Source organism: Protobothrops mucrosquamatus, unplaced genomic scaffold, assembly GCF_001527695.2.
Source record: "Protobothrops mucrosquamatus isolate PMUCROS unplaced genomic scaffold, P.Mucros_1.0 scaffold243, whole genome shotgun sequence".
NCBI lineage: Eukaryota > Metazoa > Chordata > Lepidosauria > Squamata > Viperidae > Protobothrops > Protobothrops mucrosquamatus.
This window is the reverse complement of record NW_015386593.1, coordinates 431,469-444,397: the sequence shown is the minus strand read 5'-3', so window position 1 is coordinate 444,397 and position 12,929 is coordinate 431,469. Positions and strand designations below refer to the sequence as shown.

The 12,929-nt window shown below is 35.8% G+C and overlaps 1 protein-coding gene across 1 annotated transcript in view; it reads left to right on the top strand.

Annotated features, from left to right (window-relative positions):
• LOC107286068 (collagen alpha-6(VI) chain) overlaps nt 1-12,929 on the top strand; it is a 78,707-nt gene that overhangs the window by 17,783 nt on the left and 47,995 nt on the right. Inside the window, 4 exon segments of the mRNA XM_029283820.1 lie at nt 7,209-7,302; nt 7,707-8,321; nt 10,377-10,994; nt 11,912-12,472. Of these exon segments, the coding sequence (XP_029139653.1) occupies nt 7,209-7,302; nt 7,707-8,321; nt 10,377-10,994; nt 11,912-12,472 (1,888 nt within the window).

The window sequence follows — 12,929 nt, the reverse complement described above, 5'->3', positions numbered from 1 at the left end:
CCTGAAATCTAAGAAACAATGAAGTGGAAAGTTATAGCTCCTGGAAACCTGTGGGCTATAACTCCAAAATCAACTTAGTGGAAGACTCTGCCCATGTGAGGGGTACACTGGCTGGGGCTCACATCTATTTCAAACACAAGATACTTCATGCCACTTCTAGTCTTTCTTTTCCCTAGACTGGCTATACCCAATTCTTGCAACCATTCTTCATGTGTTTTTGTCTCCAGGCCCTTAATCATCTTAGTTGCTCTTCTTTGCACTTTTTCCAAAGTCTCAACATCTTTTTTGTAATGTGGTGACTAAAACTGGATGCAGTATTCCAGGTTTGATCTTATTAAGGATTTATAAAGCGGTACTAATGCTTCATGTGATTTTGTTTATACAGCCAAGGATTGTATTAGCTTTTTTGGTTGTTGCTGCACACTGCTGGCTCAGCTTTAAGTGATTGTCCACTAGGACTCCAAGGTCCCTCTCACAGTTACTGTTTTTGAGCCAGGTTTCGCCTAATCTGTATTTGTACCTTTGCTTTTCCCTGCCTAGATGTAAAACCTTGTTTTTTTCCACATTAAATTTAATGTTGTTGGATAGGGCCCATTGTTTAAGTCTATCAAGATCTTTTTGGATCCTAAGCTTGTCTTCTGGGGTGTTGGCTATTCTTGCCAGCTTAGTATCATCTGCATTAAGTTGCCCTTCTTTTTGATTTTGATTGTGTTTATTTTATCTGGCATTATTCCTTAATATGCTGCCATTGAGTTTCCCCAGATGCTTGTTTTATGAAGAACCACTGCCAATGAGTTGCTGGAGTATTTGGCTATTTAAACAAAGCCTGTGATAAGAATGGGAGGGGAGGGTAACAGATGTGAGAAGCAGAATGAAAGATAGCAGCATCATGACCAGCAAAAAAAGTCACAGAAAAAAGTCCTCATCTGTCCAGCTGCAAGCAGCAGAATGGGAAGAGCGGGGGAAGAAGAGAAAATATTTTCTGAAAATGAAAGTAATTGTGTATGTGGGATTTTGTGTGGTTTTAAAGATCAAGGGAGTTTTAAAACATGTAAAAACAAAACAAAACAAAAAATAGTAACAGCCAGGCTCTACCTTTGATATTTCTGCTTTTGACTTGGATTCAGAACCATGATGCAATGGAATATGGGAAACAGGCCAAGATTGAAACTTCTCAACTGGGACAGCCAGGACCTTTCTAATGCAAATGAATTGCTGTCTTCTGAAAAGATTTATGGGATAGTGCTGATCATAAAAGAGCTGGTCTTTCCCAGATACTTTTCAGAAGATGACATTATAAGCATCCAATTAATTGGTAAGTCATTTGAAGTCATTTGCATGTTGACTAAAAAAAGATGGTTAGCCTGATTTAGATGTCCCAACTGCTTATTGAAGTTATTGTTTCATCTGGATCCCTATCTGCTGTTTGGATGTTGAGATACCTTTTTCAAAATAGAAAGATGGATTTCACATGTTGTCCATTTAACCTCAACTGTTAATTGTTGATATTTGGAAATGATATTGAGAATTTTTGTAATTGGAAACATTTGCTTGGCATTGTAGAATAATATGCAAGACAATGGAGAATTGTTTTGACACTAGAAATAGCATTGCTGTCTACTTAATATTGCAATAGTACACTCTTCTCAAATGTATATACTTATTCGATTTTAAATTAGGAATTAAGTTCTTATTCTAGCAATGTTATTTTAAGTAATATGTCATCTTTCTGCTCCCATTGTGGCTATTTTTCTTCCTTGCATCTTTCCTGAATTTTCATTCACTTATGCAGAAAAAATGTGTAAAATTTTGAAATGATTTTATTTTAAAAAAATACTCATAGCTCATATTATTAATCCAAGATAAGCAAATTCACTTATTTCTTTGAGTAATTTAAAATGTAATTCTATGCACATATATGTAAAAACATACCTCATAAAAATCAATGCTTTTTAACTTCCAGATTTGCATAGGATTATGATTAAAAATAAGTATTTGTTTGCTGGGACAAATGAATATTATTAAAATGTTTTCATACATGTTTGCTTCTGTTACAAATATGCAAAAATGAAGTTTCACTAATTTAAAATTTTGCATCTCTATGTTTTGGGGAATGCTTCAAAGGATCTGTAAATGTAGATTTTTCTGAAAAAAAACACAACCCTGCAATCTTGCACGTGTTTATTTAGAATTAAGAGCCATTAGAGTTAATAAAATATATTACGTAAAGATATGTTACAAACTGAGTATAATAATAATCAAACTGAAAAAGGTCTTTATAAGGAGTGATGCATGAAGAATTTGGTGTTTGCAAAGTCTGAAATAACATGACTGATTTGCCCCATGCTTCAAATGAATGACCAAACCATTATGCAATTATTTTCTGCTTGTTGAATTGCTTTAAGTTTTGCAATCCTCTTTTCAGTTTAAAAAAATATCAAAATGTGTTTAATGAGGTGGATTTTAAAAGTGGATATATTTGTCTCAAATCCATCATTAAAAACATATTCAAATATGAATACATGTATATGTATATTCATTTATACATTCAATGTATAAATATGAAATTATGTATCCTAGAATTATTTCTTCAGTTTTAAACGTGTTAATTAATGAGGAAATGAGATAGACCAGGATTAGTAATGCATGCATGAAATACTTGATAAAGATGCTATATAAGATGATTCAAAAAACTCTAGTTAACGTAGTATTTTTTCTTTTACTCTGTTTTGGTATGGAAGTGCAAGGATTTGATCAAACATCAAACTTGCAATAAAATGAACAGAGGATTTAGCTGAATGATCCATTCAAGTCAGTGTTCATCCATCTTCCTGGAAAAAAGGAAGGAAGGAAAGAAGGAAGGAAGGGAGGGAGGGAGGGAGGGAGATGTTCTGATGTTATCTGCCAGCCGTTGTCAATGAAACTCAATGAGGAAGCAGCCAGGAAGTCAGGAATTGTTCCCACTGCTTTTTTGCCCACCCATCTGTTTCTCTGTTTAGGTAAGGAAATCGTTCTGGAATGATTAGCCAACAAATCCCAGGTTTCCAGTCCATTCTATTTTTTAGACTTAGATATTATTTAGTCACCATATCTTAAAGATTATCAATAAATCTACCCTCAATCAATTATTAATAGCACTTTTTAAGGATCTGATATCTGTTCTGATTTTGGTATCCCAAAATTTCATTGGATGTCCAAAGTGTTGTTGCTTATCTCCACTTAATGGCACATGCTTACTTTTAGTCAAGTTTATTTGATCATCTTTTTTTCTCCCTAATTAAGAAGATTCAGAAATGTTTCATTTTTTTTCTTTGAAGGAGAAATTATTTGATTGCCTGATCATTCAGACTGCTATTTCCTATTTTTTTTCCAGCTTTATGATATGCTTCTGGAATTGGGGCAAGCAGAAATATACATAGTATTCCAATGTAGTTGGTATTTTTTCTCTTCTCTTTGCTCCTTTTTGCTTCTTTTCTCTTCTCTTATCATCTATATTTGCTCTTAGAGCTCGTGTCTTTTAAGAAATAAGTTCAGAACCAACCACATTTACTTAGAAATGTGAAACCAGGAGAAATAAAAATAATAAATCACACCTTTGTTTGGACTAGGCCATAAAACTACGCTATTTTTTATTTTACTTTCCTCTCTCTATATATATTACAGGTAGAATAGGTACATGCTCTCTCTTCTTATATTTTGACTGATCATCCACTGTTGGAGTTACTATTTTCTGTCTAACAAATAAAGCAGAACTGAATTCTATGATGCTTTTCAAATGTGATACTGACATCAAATATGTGACTGAGACTTTCACCACAACTAGTCTTGGGTTTACCACAGCAATAGATATTAGAACATGGTCATGAAGCACAATATCATGTAACCATGTCACTTAGCAATAATAATTCTGTCAATTCTTGTTGCTGTTCTTAAGCAGGAACAGTGTAGGTCATTAGCAATAGCAATAGCAATAGCACTTAGACTTATATGCCTTATAGTGCCTTATAGTGCTTTACAGCACTCCCTCAACAATCTGGGTCCTTATTTAACTGATTTTGGAAGGATGGAAAGTTGAATCAATCTTGAGCTTGTCAGGATCAAACTCCAGGCTGTGGACAGAGTTAGCCTGCAATATTGCATTGTAGCCACTGCAGCACCAGGGCTCATAAGTGAAGACCTCATCTGACTCTGACTTTTGACTTCTTGCTGGCTTCCCCTTGACTTTGCTTGTGGGAAGCTGACAGAGAATGTAAAAGAAATCATGATCATATGACTACAGGAATGTTCAAATGGCTAGAACTATGAGAACCCATCAGAAGTACCATTCATTTAGCACCATTATAACTAGGTAGCTTAGCCAGAGGCCTAAAACCTTGGATTATACAGATATGCCTCTTCTGCAATTTGCCTTCCCTTCCAATGACTTTTTTACTGATATTGTAATCCACAAGCCATCCTCCATCATTGACGATTAGCTACAGTTTCAATGGCTCCTTGTCCATAGGGGCACAACCTTAGCTCATATGGTATTTTTTGTATTGGCCCTCCAAAACAGCTGTGGAAAGTGCATTGCAGCGTGCTAAGGTAATGCCCGTTGGATTTTTGAGACATTTATTTGTTAAAGGGGCTTTAAAAAGTTCTACAATGGTGTTCTGTGATAGTAAATTTGCAAAATTCATTAAAAATTTGTTTGGGTTGAAGAGATTAACTTCTTTTTGCAAAAATTATTTCTTTCTTCAGAAAATTTTTAATTAAAATTACATTTGTGAAAATTGTATACAAAGGCTGTACAAGTTAAAATGAATTATGGACAACATATAATGATTTTTGAATTTTAAAGAACTGAATATGAAATAAATGTCTTAGAATCAGGAGATAAAAACAAAGGGAGTTGAGTTGACAAAGAAAAATAAAAAACATGCTACAGAATGCAGTTTCTCATCATTAAACAGCATATTTGCACAGTTGTGATCTTCCCCATAAAATTGCTTCTGCCTAGGTAAAAGGTCGTTGGAAAGGTTTGCAGCCCTGAATTTTTAAAACTTGAGAAATGCAGAAATAACTGGAGATCTATCATCATAATAAAACACAAAGAGCAGGCAATGTGCTCTTTTTATGTTAGGCAGCAATGACAGAAAGAATGCAGTTAATATGAACATTTGTGACTTGTTCACAGCCACTCAAATTTTTGTTGCAACAGAATGGAAATTGGATTTGCTGTTGGCTTTTAGTTTCAAAGAAAATCTAAAAGTCTGGTATACAAGAAAAATCACACACATCTGCAGGAGACTGCACTTTAATAATCAAGTAACGATTCTAAAGGGAACAATTAGAGATGACTTTCAAACTGAAATAAATATGCTTATATAAAACGCCTGCTTGATATATAGTTTTTGATGGGGGAGGAAGGAATATAACAGATTAATTAGGTCAAAAGAATGTTAGGATAAATAGAGTTTAAGCATAGCAAGAGTGAGGGAAATAAATGATGTGTTTTCATTGATATGAATTATAGGGAAAATTCTATTTCTCCCATGTTGCCATAAATAAACTTCTTTGGCTTTTGAAGATGGGACGTGAGAAAGCTCAGTTTTCCTAAATTCTATCAGGTTTTCTATTCTAAGTAGGATAAAGTCATCTATTAATTATAATTCATAAGGTTAAAACAATGAGTAGCAGAAGTAGTGATAACTCACAAATTACAAACAATAGAACAAGCCTGTAGTCCTAATAAAAAGGTATGAAAAGAGAAGGATTGTGAAAAAAAAGATCTCCTCCAGATTTTTTTATGGAATAGAGGAGAGGGAAAATGTTGATAGTTCCAAGACTGGCTCTACAGAACAGCAAAGTGAAGATGCTGTCCTGAAATCAAGAGGTATAGCACTCTGTACTGGCAATGCTACTTTTACCCAGAAAGGAGAAAATCTTATGAGTGCCTCCCCTATTCCCTTGCAATTAGGGGAAACCATTAGGGGTGAACTATCCTTTCATGACACTTGACATATTTCATTTAGCGTCTGTTTCACTTAACCTCTTGGTAAGGCTTTCATATAGATAAAGTAGGATCAGAGACCACTACTGCTAAAGTCAAATTTCCGTAAGGTGTAAAAGGGAGAAGGTTTGTTTTATAACTATTTTACCACAATCAAAGAGTTGTAATGAATGCCTTTTGTACTCTTAGTGATTGCATGACTCAAATCTTGTATCCGCAAATATTTCACTGAGCAATAAACCACCTAATTGCTGCCATATTTTCAAATAATTTCTTTCCCAGCAACCCAATTAAAATATTAGGCTCTTTAAGGGAAGAGATTAAATTACATTTTTTCTGGAGTTCATTTTTATTGTTCTATTTGTTGGAAAGATTTATTATATGAAAAGTCAGAAAAGTGAAGGAAAATTTTAAATGGATCCAGATATTGTTCAGGAACAAAAGAACTGCATAGTTAGTTTTGGACACTTCAAAGCCTTATTTTCACCACATTGGACTATATGACAGTTGGGTTATGTATTTCATGGGAATTTCCAAATTAGCTTCTGGTTCACAGAGTTATACTGTATAAGGCTTTTGAGGGGAAAGTAATCAAAATCTACAAAATAGCAAGTGCATGATGCTGCACTTACCATTTTGCAAATTTTGCCCACTTGCTGCAAATGATCTAGGAGTTTACTTTTAAAGAAGCCATACAATTGCCACTAGTGAAGTTTGTATCACTAGAGTTGTGTAAAATGGCTGTTTTGATTCTAATTCTTATGCCTGTTTCATGTTAATGGGAACTAACTTGCATTCTAGGATGTTCAACCATCAGCTTCTTGAGACCTTATTCTACTGACTAAGTTTTGCCTGCCAAAAGCTATTCTATTCCTATTCTCATTTCAGGGACAGACCAAGGTATAAAGATGAAATTAAATCTCTCCTTTGATTTTGAAATTGAGGCAGGCTATCAACAATGTAGTCATGGGTGACTATTAAAGCTAATTTGCAATGCAATGCTTTTCAAAGTTGGACTTATTCATCCTGAATGTTTCAGAATTATTGGTCATAGTGGTTGAGGAACTGAAATGCAACTGAAATGCAATACATCATGCTAGGGACCAGTATAGGAAGGCTTTGATCAGCTGAAGGAGATATTTAATTTGAAGAGCTAAGAAAAATAACATTATTGTTGATGTTATCATTGTTACTTTGTTCTTATTTGTATTTCTAGATTTATTCATTGATCAACTATCACAATCTGAAAATGCTTCTGACTTTGCTCCTTGTTATTCTTGGGATCCAGACTTCTAAAACACAGCATCCTGGTATTTTATTTTCCTTTTGAAAATGCCTCACAAGTTGCTAATGCAGCTTGTCCTGTATATGCATTAGTCAATTAAAGGGCACAGTTCTTCGCAGCAGATGGGTGGATATTGGCATATTAAAATTAAAAATATTATTAAAAATATTGACTGCCCCTTGACATTGTCACTTTCTTTGTCAAAATGCATAGGTTTGATTTCGAAAGAGAAATTTTTTATGCAAGTAGAAAAACAAAGAAGCCTCAGTTGTATATTAAGTAAATAGAGCCAAGATGTGAGGATGGGAGTATGATGGATTATGTACAATGATTTATAAATATGGGTTATTTTTATACTGTTCTTTAATTGCACCCATGCAGTTTACAATAATGTTTTATATATTAACTCTTGTTTTGTTTTTGTTGTAGCCTCTGAATCTGTAGATGTTGTCCTTCTGATTGACAGCTCTAATACTCTCGGCAGACAAGGTTTTGTCTTATTAAAAAATTCTGTGAATAAAATGATCAACAATCTTCCAATAGGGCCAAATAAATATCGCCTTGCACTTGCCCAATACAGCGATGATGTCCATGTTGAATTCCAGCTGGATGAGTTCAGAGGAAAAAGCCCTATCCTGAACCATGTTAAAAAGATATTTTCATTCCAGGGTGGGCCTTTAAGGACTGGAAATGCCATACAAAAGATCCACAAGACTCTTTTCAAGGCACCAAGAAGAGACAGACACCAAGTTTTGATTGTTACAACTTCAGGGGTATCAGAAGATGATGTGGAAGGACCTGCCACATTAATGAGGGAGGATGGGATAAAAATAATTGCTTTAGGAATGCTAAATGCATCTAAGCAAGAGCTGCAGTCAATGGCCACACATCCATTCAGTTACCATTCTAATACACTAAAAGATCTCCAAAAGTTTTCCTCAAATATATTGTCTGTCATTGAATCAGCTATAGCAACAAATGAGAGCTTAGTAATCACCACAACTACCCCAAGTACAACTTATGCTTACAGCATACCCATAAAAGGTAAAAGAAATAATACAGTATATTATCACAAATATTGATTATTAGGTTAACCATGAAGCTTTTTGGACAGGGGTTTGAAGTACCCTAGAGGAATTACTGTTTTGTTTTGTTTTTTTTAAAAACAACAACAACAACCTGGGCTTGTGTAGGCAAAATTATAGCTCTCCAAAACCTAATTTGAACTTTGCTTCATATTTTGTCCATGCATGTCCTTGAACAGTTGCTATATTGTACCCAATATTTGAGAACATGTAATATATAGATTAAAATGTACTAGTTTCTTGCCAAATTGTAATTCCTAATGAAAGAAGTAGTTTTATTCATTGAGAAAGGGGTATCATGCAAGTTCATTTATCACTTGAGAGATTAGCAGGATTGCACTGTTGGAGAAACACAACCTTGGAGAAGCCAAGTGGTTGATAGTTTCAGTTTCTCAATCTTGGCCACTCTTAGAACCCCCATTCCATTCCTAGAATTCCCCAGCCAGTCCGAAAAACATTGGTTTACAGCACAACTGTATTATTCATCGCATGGGATTCTGGAATTGGAGTAAATTACTTGCCATTGCAGGTGTCTAGGATCCATGATTCCTAGATAAATCTCCCAGAACAAAATGGTGGTGTAGTATGGTACGCATTGAAGAGCCTTCAGAGGAAGATTTTCTTTCTTTTCTAATACTGAACTTATTCCTCTAAATTTAGTTTTTCAAATAGGAAGGGAGAATCTTAAAATGATTCTATTTTCCTAATTGTGATACTGCTTTCAATAAATCCTGCATGTACGTTTTGCAGAAGGATTACTTTGTGAATAGTCATTGTCCAGGGCAGGTCGGTTAGATTCCCCCCCCCCCTTGCATTATAGTCATAAAAAACTCCCTTAGGATGGTTTCATAAGGCTAGAAGATCAGGAATTTGATTTTTCTCCATTATTTTCATTTACACACAAACTAACATACGCGCGCACACGCGCGCGCGTGCACACACACACACACAAACAAACAAACACACACCTTATACCAGTTTACTGAATTCTATTTTCCCCTCCCTTGGCTCCTACCTGCATTTTTTCTAGCCCAAAGATCCTTAGAGGCTGTTTTTCCTATCTCGTATCCCAGTGGTGGCGAACCTATGGCACGGTGCCAGAGGCGGCACTCAGAGCCCTCTCTGTGGGCACGCGTGCCGTCGCCCCAGTCCTGGGTTTTATAAAACTTTTTCGCTTTAGGCCTCTGCCGCCGTCTGCAAAAAAAAAAAAAGGTTCAACCAGTCAATTTCAACTTCTCGCGGGGAAAAAAAGATCTTGCAAAGTTGGAATTGATTGAACTTTTTAGTCCCACCCAGTCTGCCGTTACCACTGCAGCCACGCCCACCCAATGGACCACGCCCACCCAATGGGCCACACCCACCCGGCACCCGACAATGCATAAGTGGGCTTTGGGTTGCAGTTTGGGCACTCGGTCTCTAAAAGGTTTGCCATCACTGTCGTATCCTATTCTCCACTTCAGCCCTGATCAGCAGTAGGAAATTCTGAAGACCACATTATAATTTTCCTGGGATAGCCTGGGATAGCCCACTCTTAGGGGGCAAATTAAGGAATGTGAGACTATGTTGTACATGTTCCTATAAAATAACTGCTACAGGAGATTTGGTGCAAGAAAACTACTATAATGGATATGTTTGATCATAAAAGTCGACTTTTGTAAAAGCACATTTATGGAAGTTGTACTTTAGTTGCTCAGAAATATTTCCTATCGTCTTAGTTTTGTTTTATGATTCAGATAATTTTAAAGACAAAGATTTGGACTATAGATGCTTCAAATTTTAATTTTCTAAAGTTCAAAGAGTATCCTCATAAAACCTAGAGGAATTTCTGGTTAAAAAGAAAAGCTGGGGCTAGAGGCTTTGCTAATGTTTTTTAAAATTAAAATAATTTTTAATATATTGGTGAGCTACCCTAGAAACTCTAGCAAATGCCAAATGGAAAACTTGCAAAAAAGAAAGAAACTGTTAAGAAAAAAGACTTAATAATAATAATACGGTGCATTCTTTTTTGTTGCAGTTGCGGATTGTTCTTATGATTTAATTGCCGATGTTGTATTTGTGGTGGATGAAGCTGTTTCACCTGAAAATAGTGAACATATTATATCTTTCTTACAAAACGTAACAGCCTCTCTTGACGTGCAGAAAAGCTGCATCAGAATTGGTCTTGTGACATACAGCAACGAGCCTCGTGTACTTTCTCAACTGAACACAGAAACAGAGATAAAGGATCTTATATTGAAAATCACGAGCTTTTCTCCCAGGGAAGGAAATGCTAATTTAGGTGCTGCCTTAAACTTTACCAGGGAAATAATTTTTACTGAAAGTGCTGGAAGCAGAAGGACAGAAGGTGTGGAACAAATAGCTACCATCATCACCCACAGACCCGCTGAGGATAGTGTAACAGAAGCATCAAATCTCCTTTTGCAGAAAGATGTAACGGTATTTGCCATAAGCGTTGAAGGGGCTAATATCACACAGTTAGGGGGAGTAGTATCCTATCCCCCAAAGAGGAATATTATAAAAGTTGACCATTTTTCAAACCTGGCAGATGAGTCAAAAATCTTTGAGAGGAAACTGTTCCAGCACATTCATACGTTTTTTGCCCAAGGTGAAAGTATAGAACGGTTCCGATCAGGTAATGCCTTTGACGAAATGCATGTCATCTAGTTAAATCAGCTGAAACTATTTGAATGCTTGTTTTGCTTTGTCTTGTTTTTAAATCACCCAACTCTTGCCTTTTCTCTCATATTTCTGACACATTCTGAAATATCAATGTCCATTGCAGTTGGGTGATTAAAATTCAAATAAATGTGTTTGTTTGTTTAAAGCACCAGGCTAGAAAGTGGAAGACCTTGAGTTCAATTCCCATCTTAATCATGAAAGCCAGCTGGCTTTGGGCCAGTCATTCTCTCTCAGCCCTCCAATCTTTTATTTTTGTTATCTGTTATTGATTAACTGGGTGGAAGATATTTTCATTTACGTTGTTTTCAGTTTTGCTTTTAGTTTTTTATTGTGTATAATTACATTTCTCTATATCTTGTAAATCATCAAAAATGTTTTTGGATTGCAATGGGATTCAAAAGCAATAATAAATGAATGAATAATATCAGTAGTATGAGGGCCCAAGTCAGAGGTTCTACTTGAAATCTTAACAATAACACCCATATTCTTCAGAGATATCACTTAACTATATTCTCTGGCATTCCTTCTGACCTGCAAATTCCAATGTAGTGGAGAGGGTGCTCTCTAATAAGATCTCCACTATTTGTGGTTGACTCATGCCTTTCCTGGCTCCTTCAGGGGTCTGCAATGTGTTTGACCAACTGATTTGGGAGGAAGATGCACACCACCTCATCCTATTAGACTTCTCAGCAGCTTTGTATGTCATTGGGTATGATATCCTTCTGAACTATCTACAAAATTTGGAAGCTGCGGAAACCTATTTTGCTGAGACCCAATTGTTCCTCAATGCAGGGTTTCAATCAGTGGCTGCTGGGGGGGATAAGCTATTTACCTGCCTCTGATCTGTCTAACATTTGTTTATTCATGCAGGATGCATGGAAACAGAAAAAGCTGATATTTACTTTCTTGTTGATGGTTCATCAAGCATCAGTCCCTTCAATTTTGTTAACATGAAGACATTCCTAAAGGAAGTGATTAAGCTATTTACTATAGGACCTGATCATGTTCGATTTGGAGTTGTTCAGTTTGGAACGTCTTACCAAACAGAATTTGAACTTGATAAGTATATGAAAATCAGCCCTTTAGAAAAAGCCATTAATAATATAATCCAAATGGGAATAGACACGTACACTGGAGCTGCTATACGATCTATGCAGCCGTTATTTGAAAAAGCAAAAGAACAGCGAGGTGGCAAAATCCCTTATTATCTCATTGTACTGACAGATGGAGAAGCACATGATAACGTGCTGGAACCTTCTAAAATGCTAAGAAAATCAGGTGTCAATATTTATGCTATTGGTGTGAAACCTGCTAATATCACACAGTTAAATGAGATTGCAGACTCAGGATCAAAGGTTTACTATGTGGAACAGTTTGACTCCTTGAAAAATATAAAAAATGAAATTGTTCAAGACATATGCTCTGAAAAAGGTAAGAAGCATCCACTACTCCTTTAAATAAAATCTGTTCTGTTCTGTTATGTAGAGTCCTTGGTGCTTTCTAAACTTGATTGTTTGCTTGCAGACATTTCATTACATGATTAGGCAATATCATCAGTACTAGTGAGTGTAGGTTGGTCCCTATATAATAGTTTGTCCTGGGTTGTTGAAATTATATGGTTGAGTCTGTCCATGTGTTGTGAAATGTTTTCATTGTGACTTCTGACTGCTAGTTGAGGTTCATGAACGCACTATGCTTGTCTACTGCCTGCTTGCCCTGCATAACGGCTGTTACAGTCCTTACTATAATGTTGTAGATAACTGTTAACTCTATAGATAGTATAGAGAGATATTTTCTGTTGAGCACTTAGACTCCAGGGGTCCAGACTTGAAAGGCAGATGCTGCATTTGTAAAGTTAAAGGCTTTCTTCTCCTCCAAATGCACCGTT